At 33.5% G+C, this 16,263-nt stretch overlaps 1 protein-coding gene across 2 annotated transcripts in view; it reads right to left on the minus strand.

The window, feature by feature from the left end:
* The window catches only part of IPO11 (importin 11), a 203,463-nt gene that overhangs the window by 89,239 nt on the left and 97,961 nt on the right, over positions 1–16,263 (minus strand). For both annotated transcript variants that reach the window (XM_008691374.2, XM_008691375.2), the window contains exons 22-24: positions 10,819–10,895; positions 5,190–5,269; positions 4,690–4,770 (exon numbers count right to left, since the gene is read on the minus strand). In XM_008691374.2, coding sequence (XP_008689596.1) covers positions 4,690–4,770; positions 5,190–5,269; positions 10,819–10,895 — 238 coding nt within the window. The remainder of the gene's footprint in view (positions 1–4,689; positions 4,771–5,189; positions 5,270–10,818; positions 10,896–16,263) is intronic.

The following is a 16,263-nucleotide window of genomic DNA, read 5'->3' on the forward strand; positions in this document are numbered from 1 at the left end:
CATTTTAAATAAACACTTATCTAAAAGAAATGGTCAAAGAGAGAGAATAATTTGTTTTTTCTTACAGCCAAAAATATTAACAACCAAAGAAATTATTCTGCCCCAAAAGGAGATTATATAATTATATAATTAGACAACTATTTAATTATACAGTTAGGTAAAAATAGCCAACAGTTAACATTGATAGTAGGCACTGTTATAAGTGCTTTATACATGTAAGCTCCTGGGATCCTTACCTCAACTCTAGGATACAAGCCAAGTTTTCAACCCCATTTTATCGATGGAAAGTGAGGAGTAGAGATGAACTTGCTCACTGTACATGGCTGTGAAGCAGCAGAGCCCATACCCGAACCCCGGCAGCTTCACTTCAGTCTACAGTCTGACCTACTAGGCTCTACTGCTCTACTGCCTCTAATTATGTGCTTTTGCAAGAATATAATTAAAAATAAACAGTAAAAAGAAAGTAAACATTCTCCTTAGGACATATCCTTAAAAACCTGCTTCATTTTTCGAATGAATTTCACAATGCCCATTTCATATGGCTCGGAATAATTTGTCTTTCAGTAGTTACTAAAAGTACTACAAACAAAAGCAGGAGGGGGAGAAAACCACCTTCAACCCAAACTTTTTCTGAGGTGTTTAAACATAAACAAAAACCTCTTTTCCTAATCACTTAGAATATATAGATTAAAATTTAAAAGAGGATTTCAGATAATGCAGTTACAAATTATTAAAATTTCATATGGCACAACCCCTTTTAAAACAAATGAGAGCGCTGAAGCCCCGAATATACTCAAGAACTGCTTAAGAAGCAGAGCTGGATGTGCAAACCCAAGCGCAGGTGAAGAGGAGAGTAACACCGGAAACGGGCAGCTAGTATGCGGCAGGTGGCATTTCTACTGGATGCAGAGGCATAACCACTGTGCGATCCTTAACGTAAGAATTATGGATTCCCCACGCTTCCAAATCACTTACATTGTAGTATGCATTCAGAGGAAGGAGAATACATACTTTACTGAAGTTAGGATCATGGAAAGGCTAGAGGAGAAAGAGAAAGACACAGACACACATACACACAAATCTATAAAGACAACATCAAAATGACATGGCAATTTCCTCTCAAATTTCTATCACTTCCACATAGCCAGCCACTTTTTCCTCAGCTAGAATTAAGGCCATAATGTTGACTCCTTGTTATCTCTTCTACTTCCAGAAAAGAAATTATCACCAAGGCAAAAGATGAAGCTAAGATTACGTAAGACAGATGAGGTTCCTCAGTAAAATTCTATATTTCTACTACGTCAGTTTGGAAGGGCATAAATGCATTAAAAATTCACAAGAACATTTTTGTAAACATGTCCAATGTCACTTGTAATCTCTGCAGCTTAGAGAATACTGTGAAAACAACTGGGGTGAGGACTGATAGACACGTGGCAATAGACCAGGCCTCAAGCACCCAGAGTCTCTACAAGCCACAGATTTCTGTAACTACTCCTTCAGAGACCGAACTTCTTCTTTCCTAACAGAGGCTTACATTCATGCTTTAATCCTACACTAAAAAAGAAACTAAAGAATCTATGGAACTAAAATCAGAGTTTTATCATATTTTACTGTATGTGCCCTATTTTTAGTTCACAACATTATCTTGGTTTAAAGTTTCTGCTGTGATTTCAAATATAGAAGAGCAAACACGGACAATATGGTGAAGTCAGCAATGGGTTTGATAAATGGATTTTTTGGGAAAAAATTAGAATTAACCAAAGATCTTTTTATTTCAACTCCTGTTAAAAGCCTTTCTATATTATAAGAATTCTCTTAAAGCCTAAAGACATTGTTCTAATATATAAGTGAATCAAGAATCTTAAGTATCAACTTTAACATCAGTAATGAAGAATTCATTTAAGGATGAATACTGAGATGAGTAATCTTCATGCCCCCAACCCTGTAGAAAGTACAAATATTCTCATCATCTTGCAACGTACCTCTGCCTCAAGAGTGACAGGTATCAGGCAGCTCTAACCTTGTCTCCTTTGTAACTGAAAACACCAGTTCCCTACACTTCTCACCTGATTATCTACAGCTTCAATCACTGCCATTTTTGCCAACTCTCTCAGAAAACAAACTCCTGCCCCTCTTTCAAGCTTATCTTTCCACAAATGCTCTTGACAGGAAATCCCAATCCCTTGTATCATCTAGAGCCATCCTCCCTTTTACTGGATCACTTTCATCTACAAAACCTATTCCAAGCAAGTCCTCCATACTTCATCCCCACACACAAAAGCCATCTTTTCACTTTTTAACAGTAAATGCTTGTTATGGGTTGAACTGTGTCTTCCAAAAAGATATGCTGGAGTCCTAATCCCAGGTACCCATGAATATGATTGGAAACAGCATCTTTGCAGATGTAATTGGGCTAAGATGGTATTATTAGGGTAGGTCCTTAATCCATTACGACTGGTACTCTTATTAGAAGAGAAAACAGAGATACAAGGAGAACATCACGTGACAAGGGAAAGCAGAGATGGAAATGATATATGTACAAACCAAGGAAGCCAAAGCCTGCTGGCAATCACCACAAGCTAAGACAAATGCATGAACAAACTCTCCCCCAGAGTCTTCAGAGAGAGCATGGCCCTGCCAAAACCTTGATTTCAGACTTCCAGTGTCTAGTACACTCTGAGAAAGGTAACTACTATAAATACTACAAATTAATTTCTGTTGTTTTAAGCCACCCGGGTGGTGGTACTTTGTTATGGTAGCCTTAGGAAACATACGAAGTCCTTAATTATAGGTGCCTCCCTGCCTGATCACTTGATAACTGAATACCAATACCAAGGGTTGGCAAACTATGCTGACGCCATAATTCTGTAAATGAAGCATTAATGAAATACAGCCAGCCACACTCATCCATTTACTTATCATCTATAACTGCTTTCAATTCTACAACAGCAGATACAAATAGTTGAGACAAAGACTGTATGACCCACAAAGCCTAAAACATTTACTACCTGGTTCTTTACAGAAAAAGTTTGTTGACCCATAACCTATATGGTGAATAAATAAATAATGACCAAAGATACCAAATGTAACCAAGTTGCATTGAATTAACAAGCACTGTAACATGGATATGTGAAGTTTTATATGTGCGTGTGTACGATAAATTTCTGAAGAACGACACATTAAATATAATGTTTGAATAAGTTCAAAGTGATGATTACTCTTATTAGATGTACAGCAGCTACGATAATGGTTAACATAAAAGAAGATTCTACCACCTGCACAAACTTTAACGATTTAATCCCCCAAATATACTGTGGATTACTATGACAATTACTGTGATTAGTTACATGCAGCTGACCCTTGAACAAGGGTTTGAATTGCACAGGTCCACATAAATGCAGATTCTTTTTAGTACAGTACAGTACTATAAATGCATTTTCTCATGAGTTTCTCATTTTACCTCATGATTTTCTTAATTGATTATATTATCTTTAAGATTTCGGTCAACAGCAGGGTATTAATAGCTAAGTTTATGGGAAGTCAGAAGTTAAATCTGGATTTTCAATGTGCAGACAGTCTCGACCTCTCACCTTTGTGTTGTTCAAGGGTCAATTGTATGTTTCTTACAATGAACCACCTTGGGGAAAGACTTTCTAACTTCACCAGGAGAAAATCATAGTTTTTCGGATCTAAAGAAATGCCATGGTTTTCATATAATAAATGCAACTCTGTTATGATAGTTAACACTTCACCTAACCATCTCGTGTATCTGACCATACCTGACGTAGAACACAGCTAAGAAATCAGGAAAAAGGGGGGAATGCAGGAAGGCCTGAAACTTGTAACAGCTACACCTTGTAAAATACAAACATAAAGCACATATGCATATATGTATACACATACACATATACATGTAAAGATGTATTTCACTATATATAATAATATTACAAATACACTTGTTTATAAGTATCTATTTAAATGATACTATTTGTATCTTTATTTAATACATAAATATATCCAACTCAGCCTGTTAATTCTACACAATTATATATAATACATAAAGATAATGTATACATCTTTAATATATAAAGATATAATGCATAAACATTAACTCAGAGCTTACTTTTTAAAGTTTTTTTTTTAATTGAGGTATAACTGACATATAACATTTTGTTATTTTCAGGTATACAACATAAGGATTTGATACTGGCTCTAAATCATACTCAATCTATACAAGTTTCATACTATAACTATGATGCCAGTGCAAATGAAAAGTCTCAAATTACAATAAAATTTCTTTCCAAAAGTAGGCTAACCAACTGGAGCAGTGAGAAGTATTACATTTCATCAGCCTTTGGACAATTCGTAAACATTTTTAAAGCCTTGCTTAAAAGTGAGGTCTCAGGATGGGGGGGAGGGAAATGGACCTTGATTAGGATACCATCAGCAGGGACCTTGTCAGAAACGTGGAATCCACATTTTAACAACATCCTCAGGAGATCTGTATGCACATTCAAATTTGAGATCCCTGGTCCAGAGGTATTATAGCAATTGATTACCACTAAAAGAAAATACTGTCCGGAAGTACTTTTCTCTTCCTTGCCAATCATCCAAACCCAAATGAAGGTCCAATTTCGCAAAATACAGATAGGAAACTTACAACAATATTCATTTAAAATATGATAATACCTTGAGCACTTGAACTTGACCTTCTGTAGTAATTTCCTTTAGCAGCTCACAAAAGGACTGACAGAGACCCACTGCATATGTCTGAAATTCAATCGGAAGTCAAAATATACATATAAATATACTTGCAGTATCAAAACAGGAAAAAATTAAATTTGGAACTCATTATAATCTATTTGAAAATTATATACTTAAGGTCTAAGCATATGAAGTTTCAATTAGAACTCTTAGAAAAAGATTAGAAAATAAAAATACAGTTTACTGCGATACTGAGTTTTACAGAAATATAAGGCTGTATTTACTTATAGAGCATACTTTCTGTGTTAAGTAACAGCTCATGGAACTGCATCGCATCTGCCCTACAGTGACTATAATAAGTTTTTTCCTCCCCTTAAAATAACAGATCAATCTTTAAAATTTTTTAAAGGTACCTCCATTTCAAATGAGAAACAAGCCAAGTAAGAACTATGAATTTTTACAATGCAAAAACTACTACACCATACCTGTAGAAATTCTGTTGATGATAAAAAGATATAACCATTGATGATCTTAAAGCAGGTTCTGAGATTTTCTGAACTTAGTTCTGCCAATGAATTGATTTTAAAAAGGACAGGTTAATTCAATGTTCCAAATCAGTTTAAATGAAGCAATTTATTTAAAACTAAGCTATAAACCTTTCTTTACAAACCTTTTGAGTGATGTTCAGACTACTGGGATATAAACAGCTATCTAAAAACTGACATCAACCCATAACCGAGTACTTCCCCATTTGCCTACCACTAATTAAAATAATTTAGGAAAAAAATTAAGCTCCCAAGTTGTTTTTTTTTCTTTCAGAAACCAAGTATATAACCGTATGAACCAAACTTTCATTTCAAACTATTTCTAGTGCCAGCATGGTAAACGACAAGGAACTGAATCATTTTATCATATTTTTATATGTGCTTAAATCGTTCATTCATTCAATAAGCATTTACTGAGTGCTACTGCACTGGCATTGAATATGCTATGCTACTTAAGAAAAAAGTCCTATTACACTCCAAAAACTTATAATACTGTGTTTAGATAATTCTCAGTCCTTGGACTCGTCTCCAAATCTGCTCCCCTGTAAGAATTTACACATAAAAAATATTCTTAAAAATGTAACTACCAGAATAGCATAGGAAAAGGATACTGTGTTTAGCTATTCTAATGCAGAGTAGAAAGCTATTTTATTAAAACTGTATATGATGACATGTTCATAATGTTATTTTACATGTTTTATCATATGTAATACAACAGAATACAGATCTTATGTGTATAATTTATAGATCAAAACATGACCCCAAAATATCTGTATCTAAAACGTGCCATTCTTTGTTGTTAATATTTTCAAAATTCTCTTTAAGTGCAATAGGACATATTAAAGAAGACTTTTTTTTTTCCCCTGACAGAATATTGACCTAGGCTCTGGCTCTTAATTAACTCTTATCCTAGCACAGTGAGAAGACAGTCTGTTCAGGTAAGAATTCCCCATACACTTTTACAAGAAAGGGACAATCTTACTCCCAGCTCAAAACGTCTTTTAAAAGGACACATATACTTTAGGATTCAACAGAGTACTTTAAAATGAAAATCGTGGAAGGGACAGCGATGGACCAACTTGTTACCGTGCTAATGAAAGACCTAAAAAGAAATAATGGTGGCTGTCATCGAAGTATTTTTCACATGAGAAGATGAAATCTCAGGATAAAGGAGTAGGCCTTTATACTGGATAAGGTTATTCTTATGAAAAATTCAGTGTCTTTCTCCTCCAGGAGAAAGTGCCGTCAAGTTTAGACTAGTGCATACTCCCTAGCAGACCAACACTGAAAAGCAGACGGGCAATGACTGTGGTAAGTAAGGCAGGAGGGTCTTATTCAAGTGCGAACTTAAAATGGCTACACTCCAGGCATGTCAGGGAATCTAATTTCTAAATCACTGCCATCTAAAGTTTTATCAAGATACATGAAGAAGGAAACAGTATTTAAGAAGGATTGATTTCAAAAACCAGTGTCCACCTCTTTTTGCAGCTGCTTTAAAAACTGTTCCTGGATCCATCCACACAAGCAAATACTCAAGTGACTAGGTCACCTCATATTGCTTTCCATGCCTCCATCATGGCAAGGTTAGCCGTTACGAAATTTTCTAGGGCATGCTATCATTCCTAGTTTAAAGTATAGTGAATGTTGTTCATTATATCCATGAGTTCCTAGTGAGACTCTGAGGAATATGGTCTGGTCTAGTATCAGAAGGAGCTGTACTTCAAGATGCAAAGAGATCTGTATTTACTTTCAGACCCTGTGAATAATTTAAATCAAATGCTCTCAACCATGGGCTATTGCCTCCTATAAGATATCTGGCAAGGTCTGGAAACTCTGGTTGTTACAATTGGCTGCTAGCGGGTTGAATTAAGGAGGCTATTAACCTTCCTACAATGTGCACTGGACAGCCCCTCAAAACAAAAAATTACCCGATCCAAAATGTCAACAGTGTCCAGATTTAAAATCCCTAATTTAAGTGAACAAGTTTTTCTTCCACAGCCTATGAATGAATTCAGAGGCAAATCTCTGGCCCAAAGTATCTAATTATACTGTGCATGTATGATTTATATCTATTTGTCTAATTATAAGTTATACTCTGTGAATCCTCTTTTTCCCCCCCCTCTATTCTTTTGTTCCTGTACCCTGTGCTTTCATGTTACATTTTATTCATTTTCTTAAAGTCTCTGTAATGGGGCAAAGAAAACAAATTACTGAATTATGTAAAGAGATTCAGTAGGAATCTACGTTTAACCAAAATATGTTTGTGTTTGGAAAGGCAACTATCATCATTTCTCCTTTTATTTTAAATTCTGATAATATATGAGGGCTAAAATGTGTAAGAGAGCCTACATCATCTTGAAGACAGGTAGGGAAAAGCCCCTTCCAAATTAGATAAAAAGTCATCAGCAGAAAAATTCAACTGGTCAAGGAACATTAGTTTGACATTTGTAACAGCACTGACAAGAACCAGTCAGGTAAGGATCTTTTAATTAATGAGAATACTAAGCAAATTAACACCATAAAACAGATTTAAAGGATTTTAAAAACAAGCCCTTAGAACTAAGTTAACAAAATTACTTTTAGTGATAGCTTCTGGGTCTACTTTATAATCCTCTGGTTCTACTTACATTTAGGAAAAAGGATATAAAATTAATTTTAGCCTTGTATTTATTCACAATTAACATATCTTAAAAATCATTAACTTAAACAGCTAAATAGTATTCAATATTGTTGGATTTATGTATTTTAAATAAAAACGAGAAAATTCCTGCCAATAGCTTTATTTCTACCTATAAAAAAGTAATAGCTATCATATTCAGTAAGTAAATTTTTAAAAATCACGGATATAATGACAAAGAATATGTTTTCACTGATAAGAAAGTAAGTATTCATTTTGATCTATATTCTTAAAAGATTAAAATAAATATTCTGGCTATATTTCAAAATAAATTCTAAAACTCATATAAAAGAATGTATATGCAAAATGCTACATGTAAAAATTAGTTTTGTGATACTCAAGAATAAAGTAACACTGTGTCAGGATATACTAAACATGCGCAGATATAACGTGTAAACAGAATTTCTTCGTATTATCGAAACAAATATACATACTGTAATGCATAAAACAGATTACAGTGTTTGTTTTCAAAGAGAAAAGCAGGAAATAAACTAATTCATTAGCATCCATATAATCTATATTCACTGCTACTATCTCTAAATATAGAATTTTTAAATTGTTGAGTATCAAAAAAGCGTAAATCAAATATCAATTATCACGAGGATGAAATTTCACTAGTTCTTCTTGATTTAGTTAACAAATCCTTCAGAGACTGTGTTTGGTTTTTCTTTTAAAATAGCAGTAATATTAACAGTAACAGTAACACATATAATTGCAAAACAAATAATCTTTACTATGTGGCAGACACTTTTTTTTTTTTAAAGATTTATTTATATTAGAGAGAGAAAGCAAGCACGTGCATGTGTGCACGTTCATACAAGCAGGGACAGGACCAGAGGGAGAGGGAGAATCTCCAGCAGACTCCCCGCAGAGGGTGGAGCCAGATGCAGGGCTCAATCTCATGACCCTGGTATGCCGACCTGAGCCGAAATCAAGAGTCGGATACTTCACCGACTGAGCCACCCAGGTGCTCCACGAGACATTGTTCCAAACACATAGAAGTCCTTACTGACTCGTAAGGACTATGCATCAACTGCAGAGCTTGCTACGGTTAATGTCCTATAGTGCTTACCTAAATCTACACTCAAAGTGGCTTCATGAAGTCTTAGTAGGGTTAGTCAGTGCTCTTTAAGTCTCTTTTTCCTATCTACCAATCCTTCTCTTGTTACACTGTAAAGGTCAGACATGCTGAATTTGGGGGTCAAACAACACAGGCAAAGTGAAATCACCCATAAGTGAAAATGGCTGAATCCTGTTCATGACAAAGTTGACAATGGCTCTGTTTGAGGTTTCTATTCCTAGGTCAAGTACAAAGAAGCACTGTGGACTTACCCACAAATGACACTGTATTTGGTCTCAAAGTTAGGAAGAGGAGAACTAAAACGCCTTCACTAGAGAGTTAAGGGAAGTGAAAAGGACATTTTCCACTCTCTTTCCCTGTGGTTTCTTAAAGACAGATAAAACTTTAGGAGACTAGCAACAAGTGACTGGTCTATTGCCACAGTCTTCATCTTTGGGCATTTTTTCAACAATTTTATAGGGACACTAGATGCTAAATGGCAAGTGGCTCTTTATTAGAAAACATATAGTATTTTGTATTATTTGAGATCTATTCTGAAGAATGGGGTAAAATGATAGAAAATCTCAGAGAAAATGTGAAGGACTAATTACATTATCTACCCACTATGATCGCTGAGCAAATGAGCTTTTTTCTAATCAGTTATAATAGTGTTTTAGTCCACATTTGTTGATCTGTCAAAAAGTAAATCTACTTTTCTGGTGTATCACTATACCTCAGTAATATTTTGCCTCTAATAAAACTACTCACTACAAATAAATTCCCAGAAAAAGAACAGTCTTTAGATATTGCTGTAAATGCCCTCTCCCGACAATATTTAGTTAGTAGACAAAAAGTTCTAATGAAGGAATTAAAGATGCTTCATGGATCACTCTTGAAGAATGGTTACTATGAATGCAAAAACTTAATTTTTACATTTTATAAATAAATGATAGTATTCTGCAGACTAAAAAAGAATCATAAAGACCCATAAACAGCACTGTATACAATCTTTACATTCCTCCATGAGTTTAAATGTAAATCTCCACTGGTAAAATCCCTCACAAAACAACTTTACAAACAAAATATTGTGTGTTTTAGAGTATTATATACTTGTGAACAGTAGGTGACATGTAACAGGAAAGTATTCTCTAGTATTAATTATCATTCTCAGAAAACATGTTCAGATTGGAAAAAAGAGAAAACTAATCAGATCTCATCCCAGTTGGCCGAGAGAGACTAAGGCCCCATTCCTAGCACCGTGTCCAGTTCTCCCATCCCATGTGCCACAAATGATGCTTCTAGAATTACGCTTCATGATTTCGCATCTCTATAAATCAGAAATACTTAAACAATAAAGATGATCTGCCAATATTTAATAGTCTTCATGTCGTTGGTGCTTTAGCTAAACCAGAAATATGTACAGAGTTCATTTGTGAACAAGTGACAGCACAGAATCATTTTGTAAAGGAAACGGATAATACCATGGTATACAGGAGCAGCTCTACAATACAGTCTCTTAAATACCTTACAGAACCTCCTAAGAAACATAAAAAATTAACCAGGCAAAGTACAAACGTAATATGCAATTAATTTTCCAAGAACACTTCTTTGTTCTTAGTTATTTAGTAAGTTTAGTGTCTACTCATTAATAAGCAGAAATGGTTCTAAAAAGTTACATAGAAACATATCTAAAAACTATTAAAATACTATTAAACTCGTTTGTGAATATGAGGGACTTCAGTAAAAATGGAAGATACAATTTAAAGTCACCTTAAGACCCCAAATTACGGCTTCATTCAAAAACAGTACTGTGTTTACACTTTCACACATACCAAGAAGTGGGGACATATTCTGAAATATACGAAGCAACTCTGGTGTAACACATGGGCTGTTTTCCAAAGTCACTAACCTAGGAAGAAAAACAGATGATTAAGCCTCTTTCTATAACCAGTAAGCTGTTAACAATACAACTTATTAAAAAATTGTCCCATCTAAAGGAAAAAAGAAAAATGGACAATACAGTAAATTATAAAAGTTATCTTCCCAGGAAAAAAATTACCAAATTTGTCCACATTAAAGGCTATCTATAAATCATATATTATTATTTCTATATACAAAGCAAAAATAGTAAGGGAAGTAACTACGTACTAAAATATTTATAATGAAATTATAACGATAAAGCAAAAGCATGATTATCATCAAGGAGAGACAAAAATTGCTTTGTTGTTTTTTTCTGTCACATGTAATTCGTGTGCCAAAATTTCAAGAGACACTGGAAAATATGAAAGAATCAATGTATAAAAAATAAGATATATATGGGTCGTGGTTTATCACAGAAGTATGCAGCTGGTTCACCTCCTCACTCCCCACTCAAGAACTTAATGGAGAAAAACATGATTGTCACAACAGCTGCAAGAAAAGAATAGGAGGGGATCCTACTCGAAATCTAACATTCAACACAAAACTTTTATCCTATCATAAACAGAAAGTATGTCCTTAATCTGGTAAGAGAGTACCTACCAAACACTCATAGAAAAAACACACCTAATGATGATATTTGAAACCATACTCTTGGAAAAACAGAACCACACCTCAAAAAATATCCGTTTTTTTTTTTTTTTTTATCTTGTCTACCTTCACATCTAGTATGTATGGAGGGCTCCTCACATGATACACCAAATAAATTAATAAAAGACACAAGGGTGAGAGAAAAAAGTTAAATAGTCTTTATTCACAGAAGATATGACTGACAGAAAAGAGAGGGAGAACGAATTCATTAAAAAAGGACTTTAATCACTAAAAGACTTCAACAAGGTTGCTGAATCTATCAATACACTATATACAAAAATCAATTTCTATACATCAAAACAAATACTTAAGATTTAAATAGATCTTACTATAAGAGTAATGATACTGAATGTAACTGATACAAAAATCCAGCATCATAAAGATGTCAATTCTCTCTAAATTATTACACAGAATCAATAAAACTTCAATTGAAATCCCCACAGGCTTTCCCCTAAAAATTAGGAAAGCTGAGTTCTAAAATGATTTGGAAGGCAAATGACCAAGAATAAACAAGAAATTTGTCAAAAAAACAAAACATATGGTGGGGAGGGGGCACTTCTCTTACCACATATTATGGCTTACTATAAAATCAATGTATTTAATATCGTAAACAGAGTAACACAAGAAACAGACCTGCTCATTTATGACAGAGGCAGCTTCCAACTTAAGAAAAGGTTGGACAATTCAGTCACTGGTGGTGAGCTACTGGGCCTCTATCTCACACAAAATACAGAAATTAATTCCAGTATTTACATGAGAAGGGTAAGCCTTTATTTTATAACATGTCAGGAGAACATAATTATAGGTTTAAGTTAAAGTAAGATTAAAGAAAAAGAGATAAATATGACTACATTAACGTTAACAATTACTGTGTATCAAAAGATGCCTCAAAAAAGTCAAAACATAAGTCACATACTGGGAGAAGATTGTTTCCAATACACAGAACTGAAAAGGGAACAGTATTCAAAGGAATATACACAAGAGGTTAATAAGAAACAAATGCAAAGAGCACATGAACAAGCATTCCACAAAGGATCCACCTAAAAACTGTCAATAAACCTGACTATAAAAAATATAAAAAGATATTGAACTAGTAATCAAGAAAATGTAAATTATAAGCAAAACAAGGTACAATTTTACCTCTACCAGATTAGCAAAATTTCCAAAGTCTGACATAATAGGTTTCGGCAAAGCTACAGAACAGTGAGAACTCTTGCACACTGCCGGCAGGAGGAAGTTAGTCTTATCACTTGGAAAGTAATTATTATCTACAAAAGTGAAATATGTGTATGTGCAAATAGCTATGACCTAGTGAATAAGGTCTCATACATTGTCATGTACAAAATGTCCGGCTGCATTATTTGAACATCAACCAAAATGCTATATGAGTAAATGAACTGTTACATTCATACCCTTAAACTCATCAATATGGATCAATCTTAGAACAGGGAGCCAAAAAAAAAAAAAAAAAAAAAAAGCAAGTTAGAACACAAGCTATAAAATTTATATGAAGTTAGAATATATTGTTTAGAGACACACATACACGTGATTTTAAAAACATTACAAGAAAGAAAACCAAGGAATGAAAACAAAAAAATTGGTACAGTGGGTCATCCTTGAAATAAAAACAGGAGAATTCAACAAACATGCCATACCATGGGCTTCGAAGACATTCTTACTATCCCATTTCTTAACGAGGGTACAAGAAATGAATTTTCATTTTACGTAAGTTATAAATATTTACAAATAATATGACTTCCCTAGTACTTTTATCTATGAACTATTTCACAAATTTTAAATGCTAAAATTGGGAAGAGGACGGGGGACACAAAAGAAAGCAGCCATCCTGAAAATGAAGTACGAGCCACACACACAAGCAATGATATTTTTAAATTCTCTACTCAGATGAATAACAACAGGATTTGATTCTATTTTTAAAGAATAAAACAAAAGATTAAAAAAAATTTTATCCTATTCATTTTTAAAATAACAATGAAATTAAAAGAAAAGCCACCATCCAGTCATGATATTTCAGTGAGAAAAAAAAATTGATGGGCATATTCTAAATCTCAGAAGATGATTCAAACTCTGTCACTGGATCCAAATTAAGATTCCATATGAATTCTTTCCTCCCAATGTCATTACCTTGGTAAAAAGACCAGTCAGGTCACTGTCACTCTCACTGCCTATGCTGGTTCCCACAATATAAGCCATACTATTTAAAAAAGGAAAAAAGGGGCTCCTGGGTGGCACAGCGGTTAAGCATCTGCCTTCAGCTCAGGGCGTGATCCCGGCGTTATGGGATCGAGCCCCACATCAGGCTCCTCTGGTATGAGCCTGCTTCTTCCTCTCCCACTCCCCCTGCTTGTGTTCCCTCTCTCGCTGGCTGTCTCTCTCTCTGTCGAATAAATAAATAAAATCTTTAAAAATAAATAAATAAATAAAATAAGAAAAAAATCTTGAAAAGTTTAAAGTACTTAAAAATAAAATGACATGGCATTTAACCCCAGATTAAACAAATGAAGAATTAGAAAGGAATAGAGACAAAGTACTAAAGGAAAGTGAAGAGACAAGTTACTGTTCTTTTTTTTTTTAACAAGTTACTATTCTGACAACTAATTAGACAAAGTTATATGTACCAGCATCTTTAACTAGAGAAATGTAAATTTTAATGTTACCCTTCCACAAAAAATATAGGAAACATAGCACATCAGGTGAAAAGACAGGAATATCCATTTAACAAATATAGGTGAGAGCATGAAAATTTGTTTGAGGTTAAGCATCTTTGGTTAAGTTAAAATACAAAATATAAAAATTTGCTCTGTTTAGGAGACACAACTAAATTTCAAACAGAAAAGCTAAAACGCAAACATTAAACAAAGACAGTTAAGTCAAATCTAAATAAACCATAAGATGATATTAACATCAGATAAAATTTAAATGCAAAATAATTAAAAGGTGAAAAGTTAATCAATGCATACATATATATTACATCACATGATGTTTCATGAAAATATTTTAAATACTGTTTATTTATTAAATATTTTACCAATATACAAAAATACTCAAATTTTGTGCAGTAAATAATATCTTTTAAAAGTTACAGATCAAGAATGCTAGAAATAAAAAGGGACACTGACACAAGAAAACTAGATGGGTATTTTAATAAACCAGTGTCAAAATAAAAATACACTGATTTGAACTATACAACCTACTAGTTAAAAAGAACAAAGTCTGCATCTTTGATATCATTATTATTGATATGAATATGCTACAAAAGCAAAGCCTTTAGTCGCTAAAATTCCTATTAATTTTTTAAAAGTTGTACAAGTGATATGTTGTATTTATAATGCAATAAATCCAGACCTGAATCATGTACTTCAGTATCAGCAAAAAATAAGAATGAGCTAAAAAAGACATTAAAAATCCATAATGCTACCACCAAAATAAAAAACAGGACATTATATATCAAGACTTAAGGGAAATAGGCAGTTATAATCCAAGACAAATTCAGAGCTTTACATGTTTTAGCACTTAAGAAAAACAAAGGTAATAAAGTAACCGTTTTTTATAGCTTTAAGAAAATATACCCAGCTAAGTGTAGGAAGTAAAAAATCTGAAGGAAAAATAAAGTAATGAAAGGATAGAAACACAGCAGAAAATCTAACATATACTTCTTTCACATTAATAAAAAAAAATCTCTAATAAATGTACTTTAAAAGAGGTAAGACAAAAATAAAACTGCAAATACCAGAGATAAGGCAAATGTATGTAAGGTTTTTTTAATAGTATCTTAAGGTATTAAGCACCCAAACTGTAAGAGACATGGAAAATCAAAACCCAAGTTAAGTATGTATAAACTAACAACTAAGAAACAACCTGAGAATATTACCAAACTGTGAATGACTACCCAGCCACTGCCACGAATCCATTTTCAGTTCCCTTATTACTGAATTTTCAAATTATCCAAAGAGAGTTACTGTATTACAGAGATCATTCCAGTATGAAAAAAAAATCACTTTTAAAAAAACCGGTAAATTGGTAAAACAAACATGACACTGATATGAAATCAGACAATATCACAAAATACAGACTATCAATCCAACTCATTTATAATTAAGGGAAAAAATAAAATCTGATAAAATACCAGAAAGTAGACTTGTATGACATATTAAAAGTAGAATTCATCCTAGCAAGAAAAGTTTATTTCAGGCAGTCAGTTTTTTTAAAGAGAGAGGTTTTTTGTTTTTTGTTTTTGTTCTTGTTTTTTTTAAGATTCTAATCTCGTAAGTGGTTGGAAAAAGGCAATCAAACCAGTTTTCTGGGTTTTGTTTTAATGATGAAGAGCATATTACAATTAATGGTGTATAGCTGATGCTTATTCTTGACCAGTCTCCATTACCCTACCGTACTTCCTTTAAAAACAAAAAAAACCAAAGAACAAAAAACCTGTTTATGTAAGATTTGTTCAAATTCTATTCAAAAATATTTTACAATATTACATGTTTATATTAGGAAAGAAGAATAAAAATTTCCGAGCTAACTCTCAGAAGGTAGTTCAAATGACAAAAACTTAAAGAGCATTAATAAATAGGAAACAAAAACACAACAAAGAGAATCAAGTCCAAAGGCTGGTTCTTTGAGAAGACTGGTAACACTGACGAATCTCCAGCATTCTGAATCAAGGGCGCGGGGGGGGGGGGGGGGGG

This window comes from Ursus maritimus, unplaced genomic scaffold (assembly GCF_017311325.1).
Source record: "Ursus maritimus isolate PB19 unplaced genomic scaffold, ASM1731132v1 scaffold_5, whole genome shotgun sequence".
NCBI lineage: Eukaryota > Metazoa > Chordata > Mammalia > Carnivora > Ursidae > Ursus > Ursus maritimus.